Source organism: Oncorhynchus gorbuscha, linkage group LG23, assembly GCF_021184085.1.
Source record: "Oncorhynchus gorbuscha isolate QuinsamMale2020 ecotype Even-year linkage group LG23, OgorEven_v1.0, whole genome shotgun sequence".
NCBI classification, from domain to species: Eukaryota; Metazoa; Chordata; class Actinopteri; order Salmoniformes; family Salmonidae; genus Oncorhynchus; species Oncorhynchus gorbuscha.
The window spans coordinates 24,623,913-24,650,126 of NC_060195.1; the positions used below are offsets into that span (position 1 = coordinate 24,623,913).

At 42.5% G+C, this 26,214-nt stretch overlaps 1 protein-coding gene across 1 annotated transcript in view; it reads left to right on the top strand.

The window, feature by feature from the left end:
- Positions 1–26,214, top strand: part of LOC124010643 (X-linked interleukin-1 receptor accessory protein-like 2) — a 193,180-nt gene that overhangs the window by 162,270 nt on the left and 4,696 nt on the right. The window contains exons 8-9 of the mRNA XM_046323314.1: positions 8,079–8,219; positions 8,703–8,879. Coding sequence (XP_046179270.1) covers positions 8,079–8,219; positions 8,703–8,879 — 318 coding nt within the window. The remainder of the gene's footprint in view (positions 1–8,078; positions 8,220–8,702; positions 8,880–26,214) is intronic.

The following is a 26,214-nucleotide window of genomic DNA, read 5'->3' on the forward strand; positions in this document are numbered from 1 at the left end:
AAGGAAACACGTGCCGTCATCATTGCTTTGCACAAAAAGTGCTTCACAGGCAAGGATATTACTGCCAGTAAGATTGCACATAAATCAACCATTTATCGCATCATCAAGAACTTCAAGGAGAGTAGTTAAGTTGTTGTGAAGAAGGTTTCAGGGCTCCCAAGAAAGTCCAGCAAGCTTCAGGACCGTCTCCTAAAGTTGATTCAGCTGAGGGATCGGAGCACAACCAGTACAGAGCTTGCTCAAAGAATGGTAGCAGGCAGTTGTGAGTGCATCTGCACGCACAATGAGGCGAAGACTTTTGAAGGATGGACTGGTGTCAAGAAGGGCAGCAAAGATGCCAGTTCTCTCCAGGAAAAACATCAAGGACAGACTGATATTCTGCAAAAGGTACAGGAATTGGACTGCTGAGGACTGGGGTAAAGTCATTTTCTCTGATGAATCCCCTTTCCGATTTTGAGGCATCCGGAAAAAAGCTAGTACGGAGAAGAAAAGGTGAGTGCCACCCTCAGTCCTGTGTCATGCCAACAGTAAAGCAACCTGAGACCATTCATGTGTGGGGTTGCTTCTCAGCCAAGGGAGTGGGCTCACTCACAAACCATCCAGGAACAGTTTGGTGACGAACAATGCCTTTTCCAGCATGATGGAGCACCTTGCCATAAGGCAAAAGTGATAACTAAGTGGCTCGGGGAACAAAACATCTATATTTTGGCTCCATGGCCAGGAAACTACCCAGACCTTAATCCCATTGAGAACTTGTGGTCAATCCTCAAGAGGCGGGTGGACAAACAAAAACCCACAAATTCTGACAAACTCCAAGCATTAATTATGCAATAATGGGCTGCCATCAGTCAGGATGTGGCCCAGAAGTTAATTGACAGCATGCCAGGGCGGATTGCAGAGGTCTTGAAAAAGAAGGGTCAACACCGCAAATATTGACTCTTTGCATCAACTTCATGTAATTGTCAATAAAAGCCTTTGACACTTATGAAATGCTTGTAATTATACTTCAGTATTCCATAGTAACATCTGACAAAAAATATCTAAAGACACTGAAGCAGCAAACTTTATGGAAGTTAATATTTGTGTCATTCTCAAAACCTTTGGCCACGACTGAACCACCTAATAGGATTTTGTTTTATTTTATTTATATGTGAGTTAAGTTTTGTTTTGTCCTCTAAATTGGCCATCTCATTTAACAGGACAATGAATGTCAATGTTTGTATCGCTGTCTTCTTTTATTTATTTTATTTATTTATGTAGATGCAAGAACCTTCCAGAAGGATAACCATCTCTGCATCACTCCACCAATCAGGCCTTTATGGAAGAGTGGCCAGACGAAAGCCACACCTCAGTAAAAGGCATGATTGCCCGCTTGGAATTTGCCAAAAGCTAAGCAGTGTCAGTCCTGGTGGGTCCCTGAATTGGAGGCCAGATGTAGCTGGAGGTGGTGAAAATAACATTTTAAAATGTGCGGGTGTAAAACTAAATGACGATGGAAAAACGTGATAAATGTACATGTTTTTTTCATGTGTTCTTTTTTGCACAGGTGTAGGATCTTAATTTGATTACCCTGTTGCAGCAGAACTTTCCTGAACAATGCAGGAAATGTAAAACTTGTAGTGCATTTGAGGTTTAAAAAGGCTTCTGAAGTTTGTAATTTCCACTTTGATATTTCAGACTTGATTTTCCCTTACAACCCATACAAAAATGTCCATTAATTATAATCCACATAATAATAATTTTCCTGCTGTAGCAAACCGTCTCAAATTAAGATCCCACATCTGTTTGCACCAACACAGTATTGTAGTAGGTCACAAAGGGCAAAAGCATTCTAATGGAATCAAAGACCGTACCCATTTGACGTTACAATATCGCATGAAAGATTCATCCCAAATACCCTCCTAACCTCCCAAAGAGCTGAGTCATCATCTCAAGTTGTAGCTTAAGTGTCTCGTTTCGCAACGAAAACAACCTATTTCAGCCCCTCAAGCAAATATATCCATTAATGTGGAAGCTGCATAATTTGAACCTATTAACTTTAGGCTTAGAGGCATACAGCGAACTGTATAATTTAGATAGCCCTTCAAATTGAGGGAAAGAAGCTAACGAATGTTGGGAAGCACAGATCAGACAGGATGGTGTTGGGGGGGGGAGGCATCCAAATATTTGGCCCATAAATAATTCATTCTCCATAAAACATGAGCAATCCTTCGAGCTCCAGTTTTGAGAATATAATTCAGCAAATGAGTGCCCTGGATATTAAGTAATGTTTTTATAGTAGTAGGAAGGAGGAATGGATCACTGTACTATTTGTTTGGACATTAGTTTAGTTCAGTTGAGGTTTCTCTATAAAACATTAAAGCAGTTATATATAGAATTAAAAAAAAACATTACAACACATTTCACAACAGATTTCACAACACATTAAGTGTATGCCCTCAGGCCACTACTCTAATACCACATATTTACAACACAAAATCCATGTGTTCATGTGTGTATAGTGCATATGTTACTCTGTGTGTGTATACGTGTGTCTGTGCCTTTTGTGTGTGTCTCTTCACAGTCCCCGCTGTTCCATAAGGTGTATTTTTATCAGTTTTCTTTCTGCTTGCATAAGTTGGAATAGATGTTGGAATCGATGTTAACTGCTTAAGGCAGTTAACCCACTGTTCCTAGGTTGTCATTGAAAATAATAATAACTGACTTGCCTAGTTAAATGTAGTACTGTGAGCCTCACATTGTCTGTTCTCGACTTGAGGACTATGAAGAGACCTCTTGTGGGTTATGCATGGGTGTCTGAGCTGTGTGCTTGTAGTTCAAACAGACTTGGTACATTTGGCATATCAATACTTTTCACAAATATTGTGATCAAGTCTCTCTTGAGCAAGGAGAGATTGATATGCATATTATTCATGTGAGCTCTTTGTGTACATTTCAGGCTCAGCCATGCAAACCTGTTCTGGGTCAAATGTAATTTTCCCCAGTCCCTCTTTGTGGCACTTGACTACAAGACTGGACAGTAGTCCATATGTGACAAAACTAGGGCCTTTAGGGCCTGCCTTATTGATAGATTTGTTATGAATGCAGAGCAGTGCTTGATTATGGACAGATTTCTCCCCATCTTAGCTACTTTTGCATCAATATGTTTTGACCATGACAGTTTACAATCCTGGGTTACTCCAAGCAGTTTAGTCTCCTCAACTTGCTCAAATTCCACATTATTCATTACAAGATTTAGTTGAGGTATAGGTTTTAGTGAATGATTTGTCCCACATACAATGCTTTTTGTTTTTTAAATATTTAGGACTAACTTATTTCTTGCCACCCATTCTAAAATGACTGCAGCTCGTTGTTAAGTGTTGCAGTGATTTCACTTGCTGTAGTAGCTGGCGTGTATAATGTTGAATCATCAACATGCATAGACACACAGGCTTTAATATTGAAAAAGTAAGGGGCCTAGACAGCTGCCTTGGGGAATGCCTGACTCCATCTGGATTATGTTGGAGAGGCTTCCATTAAAGAACACGCTCTGTATTCTGAAAGACATGTAACTCTGAATCCACAATATAGCAGGGAATGTAAAGCCATAACAGGTTTTTCCAGCAGCAGGTTATTATCAATCATTTCAAAAGCTGCAGGGAAGTCTAACAAGAAAGCTCCCATAATCTTTTATTATCAATTTCTCTCACACAATCATCAATCATTTTTGTATGTGCTGTGTTTGCCCTTCCCTATAAGCGTGCTGAAAATCTGTTGTTCATTTGTTTGCTGTGAAATAGCATTGTGTCTGGTTTACAAAGAAAATTATCCAAAGGTTTACTAAGGATTGGTAACAGGCTGATTTGTCAGCTGTTTGAGCCAGTAAAGGGTGCTTTGCTATTATTGGGTAGCATAATGACTTTTTCTTCCCACCGGGCCAGAGGGTACATACTTTCCTGTAGGCTTACAGTATTTTATTTAACCTTTATTTAACTCAGCAAGTCAGTTAAGATCAAATTCTTATTTTCAATGACAGCCTAGGAACAGAGTGTTAACTGCCTTGTTCAGGGGCAGAACAACAGATTTTTACCTTGTCAGCTGTCATGACTGTCCTGATCAGGTCAGCTTACAGGAGACCACAACCCTACAGATGATCTCTCACCCCCAACAGAGGAGGAGAGATCTAGGGGTCTGAAGATGTGGGGTTTTTATGACCCCTCACGCCCATGGTAAATCTTAGGCCACAGACAACATTCCTCTGTCCTCTCACTATGGAGAACCAGCCTCAGAACATTAAACATGCAATAAAGGGACTTTGGAACAATGGACTTTGGAACAATGGTTTCCGTCAGCCACAATGGTGGTCATGACAATAGATGGAATATGAAAATGTATATCATTTTTGTTTTGTTATTAGGTTATTAGATGACATTATTACAAAAACATTGTAACTGTAAGAGTTTTCCTAGGATATGCTTGGTATTTATACATGGTACGTTGTGTGGAAAATGTCCAAATCAAAGAGAATGTTTTGGTAAAGAAGTTAGTTGTCTAAAACTAGATTTGAGTAAAATCTAGACCTTGCCTCTTAACCTCTTGGTGTTAGGGGGCAGTATTTTGATTTTTGGAAAAAAACGTTCACGTTTTAAACGGGATATTTTGTCAGGAAAAGATGCTAGAATATGCATATAATTGACATATAATTGACAGGATAGAAAACATTCTAACGTTTCCAAAACTGTAAAGATATTGTCTGTGAGTATAACAGAACTGAAAAATCCAATCCGGAAGTGCCCCAGGTTTTTAAAACGCTGCGTTCCAATGACTCCCTATATGGCTGTGAATGTACTATCAACGAGCTTACGCTTTCTACGTATTCCCCAAGGTGTCTACAGCATTGTGACGTAGTTTTACGCATTTCTGTTGAAGAATAGTCGTATGGGGGCACATTGCGTAAGTGGTCACATGGTGGCTCCGAGAGAGATTCTCGCGTAAAGTGCAGAGGTAGCCATTACTCCAATCGGTCCTAGAGAAAAAGGAATTGTCCCGACGGATATATTATCGAATAGATATGAGAAAAACACCTTGAGGATGGATTCTAAACAACGTTTGCCATGTTTCTGTCTATATTATGGAGCTAATTTGGAATATTTTTCGGCGTTGTGGTGGCCGCAATTTCCGGGCGATTTCTCAGCCAAACGTGAAGAACAAACTATTTTGCCTACAAAAATAATCTTTTGGGAAAAAATGAACTTTGGCTGTCTACCTGGGAGTCTCGTGAGTGAAAACATCCGAAGTTCATCAAAGATAAACGATTTAAATTGATTGCTGTTCTGATTTCCGTGACAAGTTTGCCTGCTGCGAGCAAGGCATAATGCTATGCTAGGCTATGATAAACTTACACAAATGCTTATCTAGTGTTGGCTGTAAGCATATTTTGAAAATCTGAGATGAGAGGGTGATTAACAAAAGGCTAACCTGTGTTCCAATATATTTCCATTGTGATTTTCATGAATAGGAATATTTTCTTAGGAAGATTTATGTCCGTTGCGTAATGCTAATTAGTGTCAGATGATAACGGTCCCGTTCACGGGCTGGGCATCACTACAGGTTAACTTGGTACGCCCAGCGAAGTGCCCTAAATGCAGATACGCCCACTTCTGACCCGAGGGTATAAGACATGAGAGCTAAGAATTAACAGAGCAGACTAAGTGACCCGAGCTGCAGCCAAGGTCTAAAAAGTCAACGAACCCAAAACTCAACCAAGGTTGAAGACAAAGAAATATTTTTCTACCCGTGCTACCGATGAGTAGCTGTGTCTAAACGGGTGAATTCAAGCCAGACCACCTAACCTCCACTCTCCATCGAATCGTGGCATCTACACTGTTTCATTCCTACACTGTGAGCTCTGAGCTACAGAGCTGTCTGTCCTCAGAAGACCCCTCCCAGAGCAAGGGCGAGGAATCAGACCAAAAGGACACTGACATCGTGAGGACGATCAGACAGTTGCGCCGGAGAAATGCATCATTAAGAAGCCTAAACGACCCACGCGGAGCTTCCCATCTGAGACGTCCCACACGTAATTCCATCGTTATATTCTGACCCATAAGAGCGGCAGTTCGGGGCATGGCTAGGGTTAAAATAAGCATAGCTGACAAATGCACCCAAATGTATATTTCTCTCATGTACTTTCTCTTTTTCTCTCTCTTTTAAATCCCCATGTTGGGTTACACGCGCCATAGTGTGTTGGCCCGTTATACTAAGTTTTAATCAATAGCCTAGACTGTGTGGTGTGTATCTTTTATCATCATTTTAGCTTTCTAGTAAATAAATACTCAACTAAGATTGGTGTGGTACGAACTCATTGGTGAGACCCGGGTCCGTGCAGATTCCCGGATTATGCTACATTCAGAATGAGATTGTAGAGGAAACTGATTAATTAGTGACTGTTGTAAAATTGATATTCTTTGAGTTAATTTGGGAAATAGAAACTCAATAAACCTAATTTTCCCATGGTGCCCCAGGTTAATGAGTTAATAATTGCTTGATTCATTTAATCACGCAATTAGAAACATTTAATCATTTGATGAGCAACAGTCGTCACATGAACTAATACAACGTCACGACACAGCTCAGGGATTTGATCTTGCAACCTTTTGGTTACTAGTCCAATGCTCTAACCACTAAGCTACCTGCCTGCCGAAGAGATTGCAAATAGGAGTGGCAATATCGTCCGCTATCATCCTCAGAAATGTTTCATTCAAGTTGTCAGGCCCCATTGGCTTGTCTTTGTTAATAGACAACAATAATTATTTCAACTCTTCAACACTCACTTTACGAAATTTAAAAATTACAATGCTTGTCTTTCATAATTTGGTCAGTTATGCATGGATGTGTACGTTCAGAATGTGCTGATCTTGCCGATGAAAAATGTATAAAAGTAGTTGCCAATATCAGTGGGTTTTGTGATGAATGACCCAAGTTTTCCTTTTAACCCCAAATTTAATTTAAGGTGCTCCAAAGCTTTTTACTATCATTCTTTTTATCTTTGTTTCGTAGTACATTAGTTAATGGCAATGGAATCCTCTTGAATGGTACAACTGCTGCTGAATGGTGGTTTCAGAGTGATGAATGCAAGGCCTTCATAAAGAATCTCAGACTACGAGTGCTGATCTAGGAGAAGTTTAGCCTTTTAGATCATAATGAATAAGATTACAAGGACCGGGGGGACCTGATCCTAGATCAGCACTCTTACTCTGAGAGACTTTATGAATATAGGCTCAGATTGTGGTTTAGCTCAGTATCCGTGTGGGGTAAATGGATTTCATATACAGTACATATGGTAACATTACCTATTTTGATCAACAAAATGATCAAGGAAATGGCATGCCAACCATAATCATTCTCTTCCTAAAGGTTTTATGATGATTTCACAGATGAGTGCGTTCTCACACCAACCGACCAAGTAACACAGTGATGTGTGTCAGTGATGAGTGGCCGACAGATCGTGTAATGTATGTCGGATGCAGGATGAGAAATTATGCTGCTATCATCTGGAGTGACTGCAGCTAAGATTGATGGCTCGTATTTGTTGAATGGCAGCGGGGCGCACATAAAGGATTATTGCTAGTTTTGCAACCCCAGGCCCCTTTCATACACACACACACACACACACACACACACACACACACACACACACACACACACACACACACACACACACACACACACACACACACACACACACACACACACACACACACACACACACACACACACACACACACACACACACACACACACACACACAGACGTTCAATAATGTGTATGAAAGCATACAGTGAAAACACATTCCCATATCTCCCTCTTTATGCCATGTTTATGTAAATGATAGTTCCTCACAGAGCACTGGGAAATTACTAAACCCTAAAGGGCCCCAAGAACTCTGAACGAAAGCTTCTGTTGACAGTGCAAAGAAAACACTCTTTAGTAGAAAGATACAGAGGAATTGTGGTGGGTAATGTTATTGTTGTGGCTGTTTAGCTGTTTCTCCTCAGTCCTTCATATCTCTCTCTGTATGTATCTATCTCCTGTACCAGACATGTACAGGCTAGAGCTGGCTGGTGGACTGGGAGCCATCCTGCTGCTACTGGGAGTCTTCACGGCCATCTACAAGTGCTACAACGTGGAGATCATGCTCTGCTACCGGAGGCACTTTGGGAGTGACGAGACAGAGGACGGTGAGTATTTGTCACCTGGGGCTGGGCTGGGCGTGTCCTCCATGGCCAGCTCTGGGCCTATACCCCTCCCCTGAGAGCCAGTGTAAGTCTCAGAGTAGGAAAAATGTCAGCGGCCCGGAGACTGTCACAGAAGCCATTTTCTCACCGTATTAAGGACTCACCCAAGTGAAAATGATGTGCTTGAAATTCACAAGAACTACAGCCAGTGCTCTGACCCTTATTTTAGTGACTAAATTGAATAAATTCCCATTCTGACCACTTATCCCATAGTTGTCTGTATCCACACTGCTTTGTTTTAGGATTTAAGTTTCACAATTTTATGACATGGTTGGTCACCTTCTAGGATAGAGCCCCATGCTTACAGTCACAATAGAGACATACTTTTGTTGTTAAACAACTATTTCATTTCATACTCACATTCATCTTGAATTGTCATTTGATAACAAAAAACAGTCTCTTTGTCTTTGGTCTCTTCACCCACAGACAACAAGGAGCATGATGCCTATCTGTCCTACACAAGAGTTGAGCTGGATTCCATGGACAGGGGCTCCAGTGAAGAGGAGCAGTTTGCTCTGGAGATCCTCCCAGATGTTCTGGAGAAACACTACGGATACAAGCTCTTCATCCCCGACCGGGACCTCATCCCCACCAGTCACAGCAGTGAGTGATTCCCCGCTTCATCCATCCTCCATCACGGTCCCTCCTGGTAGAGCTTCTCCCTGATGCCCAGAATTCAGTTGACTGTCAAGAGGAATCTCTTCTGTCTGTCTTCCTTCTGCCATTGCCTCACATTCAGAGAAAGAAAAGCCAATCTATATGAGGTGGTGTGTGTTGTGGTGTGTTTTTGTGGGCCTGCATATCTGTCAATACTGGATCTCCACAAGCCTTCCAGGCAGCTACTCTATTGTTTATTGGTGTTGGCATCTTACTTGAGAGTGGTGTCAAATAGTTACATGTGTGGTAAAGGCAGAGAGGAAATTAAATTCAGCAACTGCAGTTGTGTTTTACCAGAGTTTTACATAAGCTTGATATGTGTCAATTCACCTTGGTTTTCCTCTTTACACACAGTCAAAGGTGCACGCACGTGAGCGAACACTCTCTTTCTCTCTCACACACATACACACACTCACCAAGCCCCAACAGACACATACAGATTGGCCCAACAAACATATCCCTACATGGATGTCATTTTGCATGCGGTGCATCCAAAATAAATCCCGAACTGCTTAGGCTGGTGCAAACCATGCTTCCAGAAATGCACTGCTTCCTACATCTATTTACTCACAGGCACACCATGGGGCTCAGTAGGGTGTATTGATAGTTGGGAAATTGCTGCATAGGTAATGAATTATAGAGAAGTGTTCAGTTCACTGAGAGGCAGTCTGCCATCATTAATACCAACACATTTACAGATCAGGACAACGTAACCAAATGACAATGTGTTTAAACACCTCATTTGTTCAGAAAGAGAAAATATTGAGGCGAGAGAGAGAGGGGGAGATAGAGAGAGAGCGAGAGAGTGAGAGAGGGGGGTGGGGAGATAGAGGGAGTAACAGGTTCACTGGTACTTAATTGTATTAATTGATTTACATAATCATCAGCATATGAAAAAAATGCTTGATAAAAAAAATAAAAAAGCTCTCCAGCTCAGTCCCGCTCATACAAATTGTATTATTTATGCACTGCAAATTGACCGTGAAATTGCAATGTGTTGTTGCTCTTCCATCATTAATTTTGTTAGGAACTGGCAAGAGATGAAAGGAAGAGCATATCAAATCAAATCCACCGACATCGCCAAGGCAAGGTTAACATAATATGTGTGCCTATGTCAATACTAATTAAACATCTGTATGTCAATTAATATAATGTATGTAAACATTGTAACAATATTAATATTTTTGACCATATTTGAACTCTATTAGCATAGAGCCTCTGTATTGCAGTCAAAAAAGGCAACAACACTAATATATTCCCCAAAATCCTATATTCACCTCCTGTCTGGAGTCTGGACACCCCTGATACTGTACATATAGTGCCTTCAGAAAGTATTCATACCCCTTGATTTATTCCAAATACTTTGTAGAATGACCTTTGGCGGTGATAACAGCTGTGAGTCTTTCTTTCTATATATGCGTAAACATTGGTATACTGTGATCTACAGTGCCTTGCGAAAGTATTCGGCCCCATTGAACTTTGCGACCTTTTGCCACATTTCAGGCTTCAAACATAAAGATATAAAACTGTATTTTTTTGTGAAGAATCAACAACAAGTGGGACACAATCATGAAGTGGAACGACATTTATTGGATATTTCAAACTTTTTTAACAAATCAAAAACAGAAAAATTGGGCGTGCAAAATTATTCAGCCCCCTTAAGTTAATACTTTGTAGCGCCACCTTTTGCTGCGATGACAGCTGTAAGTCGTTAGTCATTTAGGTCAACATTGGATCATTCAGAGATCCTCACTGAACTTCTGGAGAGAGTTTGCTGCACTGAAAGTAAAGGAGCTGAATAATTTTGCACGCCCAATTTTTCAGTTTTTGATTTGTTAAAAAAGTTTGAAATATCCAATAAATGTCATTCCACTTCATGATTGTGTCCCAGTTGTTGTTGATTCTTCACAAAAATACTTTCGCAAGGCACTGTATAAGGCCATTTTGGAAAAACTGCCACTTTCTCTCTGTTCATCTTTGATACGGTCAGAAAATAACTTCCAGTTACGGTCTCACTCCTACTTACTTTTAACGGTTCCTAAAATCAGATTAGATCATGGCAAAAAGTGTTTCAGCTGCAGCTCTGTGGTCCTGGAATTCTCTCCCGACCAGCTTGAAACTGCAGGATCACTGCAGGATCTTGTTTACTTGGAGTTTAAAACTTTGGTTGATTCACATGTTACTGGGGAATGTGATTGTCATTAGCACTTGATGCGGTAGTACATGTCATGTATTTTTGATCTATGACGGTTGTATGTTTCTGTAATTGAAATGTATATGCATCTACGTCCCACATTTGTTTCATGCTGTGTCTAAGTTGTTACAGTATGTCTGATATTTGTCTCAAACATTGTTCCCCCCCTGCTGCTGTCTTGGTTGGAGCAGGTCTCTCTTGAGAAATTGATGTTATCTCAATGAGTCTAACCTGGACACATAAGGTTAAATAAAAACATTTAAAAGTCTCTAAGAGCTTTGAACACCTGGAATGTATAATAATTCTTCAAGCTCTGTCAAGTTGCTTGTTGATCATTACTTGACAACCATTTTTAAGTCTTGCCTCAAGCTGATTCAAAGCTGTAACTACGCCACTCAGGAACATTCAATGTCGTCTTGGTAAGCAACTCCAGTGTATATTTGGCCTTGTGTTTTAGGTTATTGCCCTGCTAAAATGTGAATTTGGGAGACAAGACTGAACCAGGTTTTCCTCTAGGATTTTACCTGTGCTTAGCTCTATTCTTTTTCTTTTAATCCTAAGAAAACTCCCTAGTCCTTGCCGATGACAAGCATACCCATAACATGATGCAGCTGAAACGGATGTGAAACAGCTAGCTAGTTAGCAGTGGTGCGCGCTAAATAGCATTTCAATCGGTGACATCACTTGCTCTGAGACATTGAAGTAGTGGTTCCCCTTGCTCTGCAAGGGCCGCAGCTTTTGTGGAGCGATGGGTAACGATGCTTCGTGACTGTTGTTGATGTGTGCAGAGGGTCCCTGGTTCGCGCCTGGGGTATGGGCGAGGGGACGGTCTAAAGTTACACTGTTACACAGCCACCTCCACGCTATGAAAAGTGGTACTCAGTGATGTGTTGTGTTGGATTTTTATAAACGTAACGCTTTTTATTCAGGACATAAAGTACATTTCTTTGCCACATTTTTTTGGTGCCTTATGCCTTATTGCAAACAGTGCCTTATTGCAAACAGGATGCATGTTTTGGAATAATTGTATTCTGTACAGACTTCCCTCTTTTCACACTGTCATTTAGGTTAGTATTGTGGAGTAACTACAATGATCCATACTCAGTTTTCTCCTATCACAGCCTTTAAATTCTGGAACTGTTTTAAAGTCACCATTGGCCTCATGGTGAAATCCCTGAGCTGTTTCTTTGTTTCCCGATAACTGCGCTTGGAAGGACGCCTCAATCATTGTATTGACTGGGTGTATTGATACACCATCCAAAGTGTAATGAATAACTTCACCATGCTTAAAGGGATATTCAATATCTGCTTTTATACCCATCTACCAATAGGTACCCTTCTTTGTGAGCCATTGGAAAACCTCCCTGGTCTTTGTGGATGCATCTGTAATTTAAAATTCACAGCTTAACTGAAGAACCTTAAAGATAATTGTATATGAGGTACAGAGATGAGGTAGTCATTCAAAAATCATGTTAAACACTATTGCACACAGTAAGTCCATGCAACTTATTATGTAACTTTTATGTGTTAAGCAAATCTTTACTCCTGAACATATTTAGGCTTGCTATAACGAAGGGGTTGAATACTTATTGACACAAGACATTTCAGCTTTTCATTTGAATTTCCTTTGTTTAAAAAAAATTCTAAAAACTAAATTCCACTCTGACATTATGAGTGTTTTGTGTAGGCCACTGACACAAAATCTCAATTTAATCCATTTTAAATTAAGGCTTTAACACAACAAAATGTGGAAGGGTGTCCAAGGGTGTAAATACTTTATGAAGGCAGGGTAGCCTAGTGGTTAGAGCGTTGAACTAGTAACTGGAAGGTTGCAGGCCGTCATTGAAAATAAGAATTTGTTCCGACTTGCCTATTTAAATAAAGGTCAAATGTAAACCCCCACACCGCTGATGACCCCCACACCGCTGATGACCCCCACACCGCTGAGATCCCCCACTCCAATGAGGTCCCCCTCACCGCTGAGGACCCCCACACCGCTGAGTTCCCCCACTCCGCTGAGGTCCCCCAAATAACACATTCTTCAGCTGAAGCCGCTGTCTCTTAATATTTGTATTTATTTATAAGTGAGTAATATAACACAATCCTATCTGTTTCGTCTTTTCATATTTTATGCCACATTGATTAAGCTGCAGGGGCATAAGGAATTATCATTCAAATGCAAATTGGTTCTGAGTAATATTTCGTTAGAATGGATCAGACTTAACTCCCTCTTTAGACTACATTGTCTGCTGCCAAAGGGGAAGTGTGGTAATTTTCTTTTATAGCCTTCTATGTTCAGGGGGTTTATTCTTAAATACCTACTGTATTAAGCACAGTGTGGACACTATGCTGTGTAAAGGAAGTTCAAGATCAGCACCAAGAAATGCTGTTTTAGTCTGCTTTATGTTTTTACTCCTTGAGATCTCTGTTATAATGCTATCTAATGTGATTAGGCCTTATATTGACTTTCAGTCAACTGATTTAGCTATGAGGCTAATTAATACAGTAAAGGTCTACTCTGAGCATGTGCAGTAGGAGGTGAAGGTGGGGCACGATTTGTGTGGTGACACTGGTGCCTGTGGTGGTGCTTGGTGTCAGGGAAGGGAGCTGAAAGGCTGTGTGGGTTGGGGGTGTGGTGGTAGAGCAGTGTGTGTAGTGTTGGGGTGGGAGGTGGAGGAGGGCCGATGTGTGATGTGACACATGCAGGTGTAAAAGACAGGACCCCTGCAGAGGAAGGCAGGACACTGTGGACAGTGATGCGACACTGCGGATTCCATTTACCTCTTTACACCTCTTTCTCTCTCAAATAAATTCAAGGAGCTTTATTCTCATTGGAAACACATTTACATTGCCAAAGCAAGTGAAATGGATGAAAAAAAGTTCAATCAAATGTGAACAGTAAATATTACACTCACACAAGTTCCAAAAGAATAAAGACATTTCAAATGTCATATTATGTCTATATACAGTGTTGTAGCGATGTGCAAATTGTTAAAGTACAAAAGGGAAAATAAATAAGTATAGGTTGTATTTACAATGGTGTTTGTTCTTCACTGGTTGCCCTTTTCTTGTGGCAACATGTCACAAATCTTGCTGCTGTGATGTCACACTGTGGAAGTTCACCAAGTAGATGTGGGAGTTTATCAAAATTGGATTTGTTTTCTAATTCTTTGTTGGTTTATGTAATCTGAGATAAATAAGTGTCTCTAATGTGGTCATACATTAGGCAGGAGGTTGGGAAGGGTAGCTCAGTTTCCACAGCATTTTCTGGGCAGTGTGCACATGGCCTGCCTTTCTCAATAGCAAGGCTATGCTCACTGAGTCTTTACATAATTTAGGGCCAAATAGCATCCAGAACAACATATTTTTACCTTGTCAGCTCGGGGATTCAATTTAGCAACCTTTCGGTTACTGACCCAACACTAGGCTACCTGCGGTTTGGAAATCACTTCATTTTAAGTGGATGTGGAATTTAACGTCTCTTTTCTGGATTTTGACAATTAGTGGGTATCAGCCTAATTCTGCTCTTCATGCATTATTTGGTGTTTTGTATTGTACACAGAGGATATTTTATCAGAATTCTGCATGCAGTGTTTGTGAATTCTTGGTTGGTGAGTGGACCATAAAGGGCAATGGGTTCTAGAACTGATTGAAGTATTTTTAGCCAGATCCCAAAAAATGATTTAACTGGTAAGTTGACTGAGAACACATTCTCAGCAACAACCTGGGGAATAGTTACAGGGGTGGGGGTAGGAATGAGCCAATTGTACATTTGGGATGATTAGCTGGCCATGATAGTCAGATTGGGAATTTAGCCAGGACACCAGGGTTAACACCCCTACTCTTACAATAAGTGCCATGGGATCTTTAGTGACCACAGTGAGTCAGAACACCCATTTAACATCCCATCTGAAAGACAGCAACCTACACAAGTCTCCAATCACTGCCCTGGGTCATTGGGATATTTTTTTAGACCAGAGGAAAGGGTGCCTCCTACTGGCCCTCCACACCACTACCAGCAGCATCTGGTCTCCCATCCAGGGATTGACCAGGACCAATCCTGCTTGGCTTCTGAAGCAAGCCAGCAGTGGGATGCAGAGTGGTATGCTGCTGGCTAATTGATAGGTCAAATCTTATGTTCTTTTTGATGGCATGGAAGGCCCTTCTTGCCTTGTCTCTCAGGTTGTTCACAGCTTTGTGGAAGTTACTTGTGGCGCTGATGTTTAGGCCGTGGTATGTATTGTTTTTTCTGTGCTTAGGGAAACTGTCTTGATGGAATTTGTATTTGTGATCCTGGCAACTGGACCATTTTTGGTCTGACAGAATCTTTACAGAAGATCTAGATGCTGCTGTAGGCCATCCTTGGTTGGTGACTGAAGCACCAGATCATCAGCAAACAGTAGATATTTGACTTCAGATTCTAGTAGGGTGAGGCCGGGGGCTGCAGACTGTTTTAGTGCCCTCACCAATTTGTTGATTTACATGTTGAAGAGGGTGGGGCTTAAGCTGCACACCCCACGGCCCCATGTAAATGGATTTTATAACGTTGTATGTTTTTCCCCCAACACCAATTTACATCAATTTGTATAGCAGACCCTCATGCCAAATTGAGTCAAAAGCTTTTTGAAGTCAACAAAGCATAAGAAGACTTTGCCTTGTTTTGGTTTGTTTGTTTGTCAATTAGGGTGTGCATGGTGAATATGTGGTCTGTCGTACGGTAATTTGGTAAAAAAGCTGATTTGACATTTGCTCAGTACAATGTTTTCACTGAGTAAATATACAAGTCTGCTGTTAATGATAATGCAGAGGATTTTCCCAAGGTTGCTGTTGACGCATATCCCACGGTAGTTATTGGGGTCAAATTTGTCTCCACTTTTGTGGATTGATGTTATAAGTCCTTGGTTCCAGGAATTTGGGGAAGATGCCAGAGCTGAGGATGATGTTAAAGAGTTTAAGTATAGGCAATTGTAATTTGTGGTCTGTATATTTTATAATTTCATGTAGGATACTATCAACACCACAGCCTTTTTGGGTTGGAGGGTTTATATTTTGTCCTGAAGTTCATTCAATCTAATAGGAGAATCTAGTGGGTTCTGGTAGTCTTTAATAGCTGATTGTAAGATTTGTAATTGTATATTTTTTTGTTCTTTGTTATAGAGCCAAAAATATTGGAGAGGTGGTTTATCCACATCTCCATTTTGGATAGATAACTCTTTGTGTGGTTTGTTTAGTGTGTTCCAAATTTCTCTGAAGTGGTTCGATTCTATGGATTATATTGAACTGATTTTTGACATGCTGTTCCTTCTTTTTCCATAGTGTATTTCTGTATTTTTTTAGTGTTTCACCATAGTGAAGGAATAGACTCAGATTTTCTGTACCTCTATGTTTTTGGTTGGATATGTTTCTCAATATCTTTCTTAGGTTTTTACATTCTTCATCAAACCGTTTGATAGGGAAGCTGAGAGGTCAAATACACTGATTGAATTTGTTTTTGCCTAATTGTTTTTTGGTAGGTTTCTTCCTTCCATCCGTAGCATTTCTTAATATTGTGCAGTTCTTTTAGCTTTGATGCCTTATGATTGAGTATTGCTCTGTTCAGGTAGACTGTGATTTTGTTGTGATCTGATAAGGGTGTTCGTGGGCTGACTGTGAACGCTCTGAGAGATTCTGGGTTGAGGTCAGTGATAAAGTAATCTACAGTACCTCTGCCAAGGGATGAGCTGTTGGTGTACTACTATAGGAGTCTCCTCAAAGCTTACCATTGACTATGTGCAGACCCAGCGTGTGACACAGCTGCAGGAGTTGTTTTGTCTTAGTTGTGTAGGGGGGGGGGGGGGGGGCATATTTGGAGGGGAATACTGTCACCTTTAGGTAGGTGTTTGTCCCCCTGTGTGCTGAGAGTTTCAGGTTCTTGTCCAGTATAGGTCCAGTATAGGTCGCCACAGACTTCTACATGTCCAATATCTCTACCTGTACATGACCATCTGATCATTTATCACTCCAGTGTTAATCTGCAAAATTGTATTATTCGCCTACCTCCCTATGCCTTTTGCACACATTGTATATAGACTGCCCATTTTTTTTTTTCCTACTGTGTTATTGACTTGTTAATTGTTTACTCCATGTGTAACTCTGTGTTGTCTGTTCACACTGCTATGCTTTATTTTGGCCAGGTCGCAGTTGCAAATGAGAACTTGTTCTCAACTAGCCTACCTGGTTAAATAAAGGTGAAATAAAATAAAAATAAATAAAAATGTCCCTGGGCCTGGAAATGGTTGATTTCCCGCTCTCACAATTGGCCCAGCGTCATCCGGTTTAGGGTTTGGCCGTAGTAGGCCATCATTGTAAATACAAATTTGTTCTTAACTGACTTGCCTAGTTAAATAAAGGTTAAATAAAAAATAAATATAGGTGGCACACATGATGACATTTTTCTCTGTTGAGATAATATCCTTATTCATTTCTAGCCAGCGATCCAGAAAATGTTCCTGTTTTGACTCATTTAATAGAGTGGTCCGTTCTGTTGTACACCAAATTAGCATATCCCCTGAGTCTCTTCCCTGTTTCACACCTGGTAGTTTGGTGGATGGGACTACCAGTTCTCTGTGACCTAGAGGGCAACCGGTGGGTCCGTCGCCTCTATATCCTCTTGTAGGATGACAATGTCCGTATTTTTGTGTTTCAATTTTTTATTTTTTTATTTTACCCCTTTTTCTCCCCAATTTCGTGGTATCCAATTGTTTTAGTAGCTACTATCTTGTCTCATCGATACAACTCCCGTATGGCCCGGGTGAGACGAAGGTTGAAAGTCATGCGTCCTCCGATACACAACCCAACCAAGCCGCACTGCTTCTTAACACAGCGCGCATCCAACCCGGAAGCCAGCCGCACCAATGTGTCAGAGGAAACACCGTGCACCTGGCAACCTTGGTTAGCGCGCACTGTGCCCGGCCCACCACAGGAGTCGCTGGTGCACGATGAGACAAGGACATCCCTACGGGCCTGGCCCGGTGTTTCCTCTGACACATTGGTGCGGCTGGCTTCCGGGTTGGATGCGCGCTGTGTTAAGAAGCAGTGCGGCTTGGACGAAACTAGGCCAGTTGTGCGCTGTGTTAAGAAGCAGTGCGGCTTGGACGAAACTAGGCCAGTTGTGCGTCGCCCCACAGACCTCCAGGTTGCAGCCGGTTACGACAGAGCCTGGGCGCAAACCCAGAGTCTCTGATGGCACATTTTTTATTTATTTTTTATTTTACCTTTATTTAACCAGGCAAGTCAGTTAAGAACATATTCTTATTTTCAATGACGGCCTGGGAACAGTGGGTTAACTGCCTGTTCAGGGGCAGAACGACAGATTTGTACCTTGTCAGCTCGGGGGTTTGAACTCGCAACCTTCGGTTACTAGTCCAACGCTCTAACCACTAGGCTACGCTGCCGCCCATCTGGCCAGCGCCCTTAACCACTGCGCCACCCGGGAGGCCTCAATGTCCGTATTTCCAATGTGTTTTGTGAAGTCTTGGTTCCTGCTCTTTAGGCCAACGGCAGATGACCTCAGACCTTGTATATTCCAGGATGAGATAGTAAACGTGTTGTGTTCCATAGTGTTTAGTGCTGTTTTTTGTGTGGTTTAGGCCCAGACCACTACAGTAGTTGTGAGCCGAACATGTTGAGCATCTCATACATACCTCTTAGGTCGCAGGATGGGGCTTGGGGCGGTGCATTAGTAGGGCTTGGGCCTCTTGCTCTGCTCACGGCCTTTTCATATGTGCAGCTGTCTTTGCTGCAGTGGCGGGGGGCAGAAGAGGCCTGATCTGGGGGAGCCTATATAGGGTGTGGCCAGCCAGGGTTTGTTTGGGGTGGCCTCAGCTGGTTGGGGTATAGCTTGTGAAGCTGTGGTCTGGGTGTAGGTCCTCTTGGCATGGGTTCTCTTGGTGCAGGTCTTTCGGGGGGGGTCTCTCGCTGGTCTGGGCGGGGTGTCTGTTGCTCCTTTGTGAGGTGCTGGGGCTACGGTTGAGGTAGATGTCCTTCAGGGTCCTGGCAAAAGTTGGGATTGCTGCCTTGTAGAGGTGGACCTGGTCGTAAAGGCTGTTCAGGTCCAGGGTGAAGTTGCGCACCAGGTATACATTAGGTTTTGAGAAACAGTCTGGCAAAATTCTTGCATTCACCTGCTGTATAGTGGCAGGGTGAAAGTATTTCCGTGGTAGCAGGGTGGAGGTAACCACTTGTGCGTTGAGGATAGAGGAAGAAGCTTTTTAAATCAGTCCCTTGAGTGCTGTTGCCACCCTTTCCTGCTGGGTCCTCAGATCATTTGTGTCCGTGTGGATTATGATGTGGCTGGGGGATCCTAATCTGTCCTCTGACAACAGCTCCAGGGCATGCCTAGAGTGTTTGGGCACCAGAGTTTAGCCAGTTTGTGTTTGGGAAAAAAGTATTTGCCATTTGAGTCAATGAGGAGCTCAATCTGTGGGTTTTGTGTGTCCTCGATGGATGTGGGGGGGGGTGTCAGGAGGGCTATTGGGGGAGCTGACAGGAGGGCTATTAGGAGTGGGTGGGGTCTGTTGGGTTGGTGGGTCCTGTGTTGTCTGTCCCATTGTGGTGTTGAGGTTGTGGTCCGGGTCCGTGTCTGAGGTGGGCTGTTCTGCTGGCTTGTCTGAGGGAGTGTCCTGCTCTCTGTCACACCTCAGCTTTCTGACCTCATCCTTCAGTGCCATGTGTGCCTCTTTAAGTTCTCTCACCTCAGTCCGTAGAGCAGCCAGCTCTTAGACAGCCGTCCATCTCCACCTTCTGCCCTCTGGGTTTTGTTGGGAGGGTGTTGTTGTGCTGGTCTGTTTTGTGGGCTTGTGAGCTTGACTATCCTCGTCTGCAGGATAGTTTGAAGAGGTGTGATCAGACTCACTCAGGGTGGGGGAGTTTTCACAGAGAGAGAGATTTACCTGCTGTGCTCTCTCTTTGATCCCATAAAAGCCCTAGTGGAACTGCATGAGGATTCCCTGCACCATCACTGTCCCATACTTGTACATGTTGACAGAGGTTGTTTCGATTACCTCAATGTCTAGTATTCTGAGTTTCCACCCTGAGCCAATACCCTCTCTCTGGACATAGGGGTAGTGTGCTCTTTTAGTGCTGTGCCATGCCAGGGGGTGGTCTTAAGTTGCTTACGTTTTACATTCCCCTCTTTATAGAAGTCAGCAAATCGTGTCTCTGGATTGTTATTGGTGCTTCTAAGGCCTCTGCATTTGGGGGGGGGTGTGAAACTCTCCTGCCATTGTTGGGCTCAAGAGTTTTCACACATCTGACTTCACACTTCAGTGCTAATTGAAGGTGCTGCCAGGTCTGTTCTGTCCTAGCAGCTTGGTATTTATTTTTATTTATTTCACCTTTATTTAACCAGGTAGGCAAGTTGAGAACAAGTTCTCATTTACAATTGCGACCTGGCCAAGATAAAGCAAAGCAGTTCGACAGATACAACGACACAGAGTTACACATGGAGTAAAACAAACATACAGTCAATAATACAGTATAAACAAGTCTATATACAATGTGAGCAAATGAGGTGAGAAGGGAGGTAAAGGCAAAAAAGGCCATGGTGGCAAAGTAAATACAATATAGCAAGTAAAACACTGGAATGATAGTTTTGCAATGGAAGAATGTGCAAAGTAGAAATAAAAATAATGGGGTGCAAAGGAGCAAAATGAATTAATTAATTAAATACAGTTAGGAAAGAGGTAGTTGTTTGGGCTAAATTATAGGTGGGCTATGTACAGGTGCAGTGATCTGTGAGCTGCTCTGACAGTTGGTGCTTAAAGCTAGTGAGGGAGATAAGTGTTTCCAGTTTCAGAGATTTTTGTAGTTCGTTCCAGTCATTGGCAGCAGAGAACTGGAAGGAGGGGCGGCCAAAGAAAGAATTGGTTTTGGGGGTGACTAGAGAGATATACCTGCTGGAGCGTGTGCTACAGGTGGGAGATGCTACGGTGACCAGCGAGCTAAGATAAGGGGGGACTTTACCTAGCAGGGTCTTGTATATGACATGGAGCCAGTGGGTTTGGCGACGAGTATGAAGCGAGGGCCAGCCAACGAGAGCGTACAGGTCGCAATGGTGGGTAGTATATGGGGCTTTGGTGACAAAACGGATTGCACTGTGATAGACTGCATCCAATTTGTTGAGTAGGTTATTGGAGGCTATTTAGTAAATGACATCGCCAAAGTCGAGGATTGGTAGGATGGTCAGTTTTACAAGGGTATGTTTGGCAGCATGAGTGAAGGATGCTTTGTTGCGAAATAGGAAGCCAATTCTAGATTTAACTTTGGATTGGAGATGTTTGATATGGGTCTGGAAGGACAGTTTACAGTCTAACCAGACACCTAAGTATTTGTAGTTGTCCACGTATTCTAAGTCAGAGCCGTCCAGAGTAGTGATGTTGGACAGGCAGGTAGGTGCAGGTAGCGATCGGTTGAAGAGCATGCATTTAGTTTTACTTGTATTTAAGAGCAATTGGAAGACCTTAGAAAGGCATGGTAGGATAGATATAGGTCTGTAGCAGTTTGGGTCAAGAGTGTCCCCCCCTTTGAAGAGGGGGATGACCGCAGCTGCTTTCCAATCTTTGGGAATCTCAGATGACACGAAAGAGAGGTTGAACAGGCTAGTAATAGGGGTGGCAACAATTTCAGCAGATAATTTTTAGAAAGAAAGGGTCCAGATTGTCTAGCCCGGCTGATTTGTAGGGGTCCAGATTTTGCAGCTCTTTCAGAACATCAGCTGAACGGATTTGGGAGAAGGAGAAATGGGGAAGGCTTGGGCGAGTTGCTGTTGGGGGTGCAGTGCTGTTGACCGGGGTAGGAGTAGCCAGGTGGAAAGCATGGCCAGCCGTAGAAAAATGCTTATTGAAATTCTCAATTATGGTGGATTTATCAGTGGTGACAGTGTTTCCTATCTTCAGTGCAGTGGGCAGCTGGGAGGAGGTGTTCTTATTCTCCATGGACTTTACAGTGTCCCAGAACTTTTTTGAGTTAGTGTTGCAGGAAGCAAATTTCTGCTTGAAAAAGCTAGCCTTGGCTTTTCTAACTGCCTGTGTATAATGGTTTCTAGCTTCCCTGAACAGCTGCATATCACGGGGGCTGTTCGAAGCTAATGCAGAACGCCATAGAATGTTTTTGTGTTGGTTAAGGACAGTCAGGTCTGGGGAGAACCAAGGGCTATATCTGTTCCTGGTTCTAAATTTCTTGAATGTTTATTTAAGATGGTTAGGAAGGCATTTTTTTTAAATATCCAGGCATCCTCTACTGACGGGATGAGATCAATATCCTTCCAGGATACCCCGGCCAGGTCGATTAGTAAGGCCTGCTCGCTGAAGTGTTTCAGGGAGCGTTTTACAGTGATGAGTGGAGGTCGTTTGACCGCTGACCCATTACGGATGCAGGCAGTGAGGCAGTGATTGCTGAGATCTTGGTTGAAGACAGCAGAGGTGTATTTAGAGGGGAAGTTGGTTAGGATGATATCAATGAGGGTGCCCGTGTTTAAGGCTTTGGGGAGGTACCTGGTAGGTTCATTGATAATTTGTGTGAGATTGAGGGCATCAAGTTTAGATTGTAGGATGGCTGGGGTGTTAAGCATGTTCCAGTTTAGGTCGCCGAGCAGCACGAGCTCTGAAGATAGATGGGGGGCAATCAGTTCACATATGGTGTCCAGAGCACAGCTGGGGGCAGAGGGTGGTCTATAGCAGGCGGCAATGGTGAGAGACTTGTTTTTAGAGAGTTGGATTTTTAAAAGTAGAAGTTAAAATTGTTTGGGTACAGACCTGGAGAGTAGGACAGAACTCTGCAGGCTATCTTTGCAGTAGATTGCAACACCGCCCCCTTTGGCAGTTCTATCTTGTCTGAAAATGTTGTAGTTTGGAATTAAAATTTCAGAATTTTTGGTGGTCTTCCTAAGCCAGGATTCAGACACAGCTAGAACATCCAGGTTGGCAGAGTGTGCTAAAACAGTGAATAGAACAAACTTGGGGAGGAGGCTTCTAATGTTAACATGCATGAAACCAAGGCTATTACGGTTACAGAAGTCGTCAAAAGAGAGCACCTGGGGAATAGGAGTGGAGCTAGGCACTGCAGGGCCTGGATTCACCTCTACATCGCCAGAGGAACATAGGAGGAGTAGAATAAGGGTGTGGCTAAAAGCAATAAGAATTTGTAAGTCGCTCTGGATAAGAGCGTCTGCTAAATGACTTAAATGTAAATGTAAATGTAAATGTAATTGGTCGTCTAGAACGTCTGGAACAGAGAGTAAAAGGAGGTTTCTGGGGGCGATAAAATAGCATCAAGGTATAATGTACAGACAAAGGTATGGTAGGATGTGAATACAGTGGAGGTAAACCTAGGTATTGAGTGATGAAGAGAGAGATATTGTCTCTAGAAACATCATTGAAACCAGGAGATGTCATTGCATGTGTGGGTGGTGGAACTAATAGGTTGGATAAGGTATAGTGAGCAGGACTAGAGGCTCTACAGTGAAATAAGCCAATCAATACTAACCAGAACAGCAATGGACAAGGCATATTGACATTAAGGAGAGGCATGCTTAGTCGAGTGATCAAAAGGGTCCGGTGAGTGGAGAGGTTGGTTGGGGGTCACGGCGATTTAGACAGCTAGCCCGGCCATCGGTAGCAAGCTAGCATAGGATGGAGGTCTGTTATTAGCCACCTCTTGCGTTCCGTCAGTAGATTAGTGGGGTTTCGTGTGGTAGAGGGGATTAATCCAACAATAGATATAGTTATAGAGGCCCAAGAAGAAAACATAATAATGTTAGCAGGTTAGCAGGCCGCAGATGGGCGTTCAGGTAACGTTGCGGCGGAGGAGCCAGCCGCATAACTCCTTCGGGTAGATAACGTCGGCAGTCCAGGTGTGAAGGCCCGGTGGGGCTCCGCGTAGGCAGTAAAACGGGTCCGGATAGGTGACTGCAGCCCAGGAGTCATTGATGGAACTCAGGAGTGATTGACAGAGCTGGCTATCTCCGGAATAATTGATGTTTGCTCCGGTATCGACGAAAGCCGATAGTCACATGGATAGCAGCTAGCTAGCTGTGAGATCCAGGTATGAATGTCCAGAGAGCAGTTGAAATCCAGGGACATGGAGAGAAAAATTGGTCCGGTATGTTCCGTTCCGAGCCGCGCTGCGCTGCGCCGTACAAAACTGCCGATAGATTGTCGAGCTAAAGGATAGCTGATGACCACAAACCGTAGTTAGCTGAATACTAACAATTTGCCAGTAAAGAAGCTAACTAGCTTCTGAACTAGCTTCTGAACTAGCTTCTGGATTAGCTTCTGGGCTAGCTTCTGGCTAGCTCCTGGCTAGCTTCTTGGAGTTTCTGGCAAGCTTCTTGGAGGATTACTTACTTAGCTTTATATAATAAAATTACCTAGAGATTATTGTCTTTTAATTTTCAGAATTTTCAGAAGTAGCTTCAGACTGAATATTACTCACTCAGTTTTGTGTTGGATGGTATTTCCAGGTTCCGCTATGTTTCTTCTGCAGGTTTTGGTTTGTTAGAAGTTTTTTCTTGATAGTCCTTGGTAGCAATAGTCCATTCAGGTAATTTTGTCCAAAATCAAAGTTTTAGGCATGGAATCTTTATGTTGAGGTTAGTATCATGCATAAGTCCTTGTGAAAAAATTCTAGTGTATTTACAATTATCCAACTATAATTCTATCTTTTTTGCAGAGGAGTTCCTCTCTCCCGCTCTTCTTTCTCTTTCTCTCTCTCGGTCTCTTTAAGTCTTTCTCTCTGTCTCTCTCTCTCTGTCTCTCTATCTCTCACTGTGTTTTATGACTCATAAACAGCCTTTATTTACCACTGTCTCTCTCTCTCACTCACTCACTCACTCACTCACTCACTCACTCACTCACTCACTCTCTGTCTCTCTCTCTCTCTCTCTCCCTTTCTCTCTCTCTCACTGTGTTTTTTGACTCATAAACGGCCTGTATTTACCACTGTCTCTCTCTCTCTCTCTCTCTCTCTCTCTCTCTCTCTCTCTCTCTCTCTCTCTCTCTCTCTCTCTCTCTCTCTCTCTCTCTCTCTCTCTCTCTCTCTCAATTCAATTCAATTCAAGGGCTTTATTGGCATGGGAAACATGTTAACATTGCCAAAGCAAGTGAGGTAGATAATATATAAAGTGAAATAAACAATACAAAATTAACAGTAAACATTACACATACAGAAGTTTCAAAACAATAAAGACATTACAAATGTCATATTATATATATATACAGTGTTTTAACAATGTACAAATGGTAAAGGACAAAAGATAAAATAAATAAGCATAAATATGGGTTGTATTTACAATGGTGTGTGTTCTTCACTGGTTGCCCTTTTCTCGTGGCAACAGGTCACAAATCTTGCTGCTGTGATGGCACACTGTGGAATTTCACCCAGTACATATGGGAGTTTATCAAAATTGGATTTGTTTTTGAATTCTTTGTGGATCTGTGTAATCTGAGGGAAATATGTCTCTCTAATATGGTCATACATTGGGCAGGAGGTTAGGAAGTGCAGCTCAGTTTCCACCTCATTTTGTGGGCAGTGAGCACACAGCCTGTCTTCTCTTGAGAGCCATGTCTGCCTACGGCGGCCTTTCTCAACAGCAAGGCTATGCTCACTGAGTCTGTACATAGTCAAAGCTTTCCTTAATTTTTGGTCAGTCACAGTGGTCAGATATTCTGCCGCTGTGTACTCTCTGTGTAGGGCCAAATAGCATTCTAGTTTGCTCTGCTTTTTTGTTAATTCTTTCCAATGTGTCAAGTAATTATCTTTTTGTTTTCTCATGATTTGGTTGGGTCTAATTGTGCTGCTGTCCTGGGGCTCTGTAGGGTGTGTTTGTGAACAGAGGCCCAGGACCAGCTTGCTTAGGGGACTCTTCTCCAGGTTCATCTCTCTGTAGGTGATGGCTTTGTTGTGGAAGGTTTGGGAAGGTTTGGGTTTCTCTCTCTCTCTCTGTCTCTCTATCTCTCTATTTACCACGGTCTCTCTCTCTGCTTGTGGTTTTCAACAGGCTAATGAGATCACTATGGAAAAGTGCTCGCCCACAGGTTTAGGATTAATCAA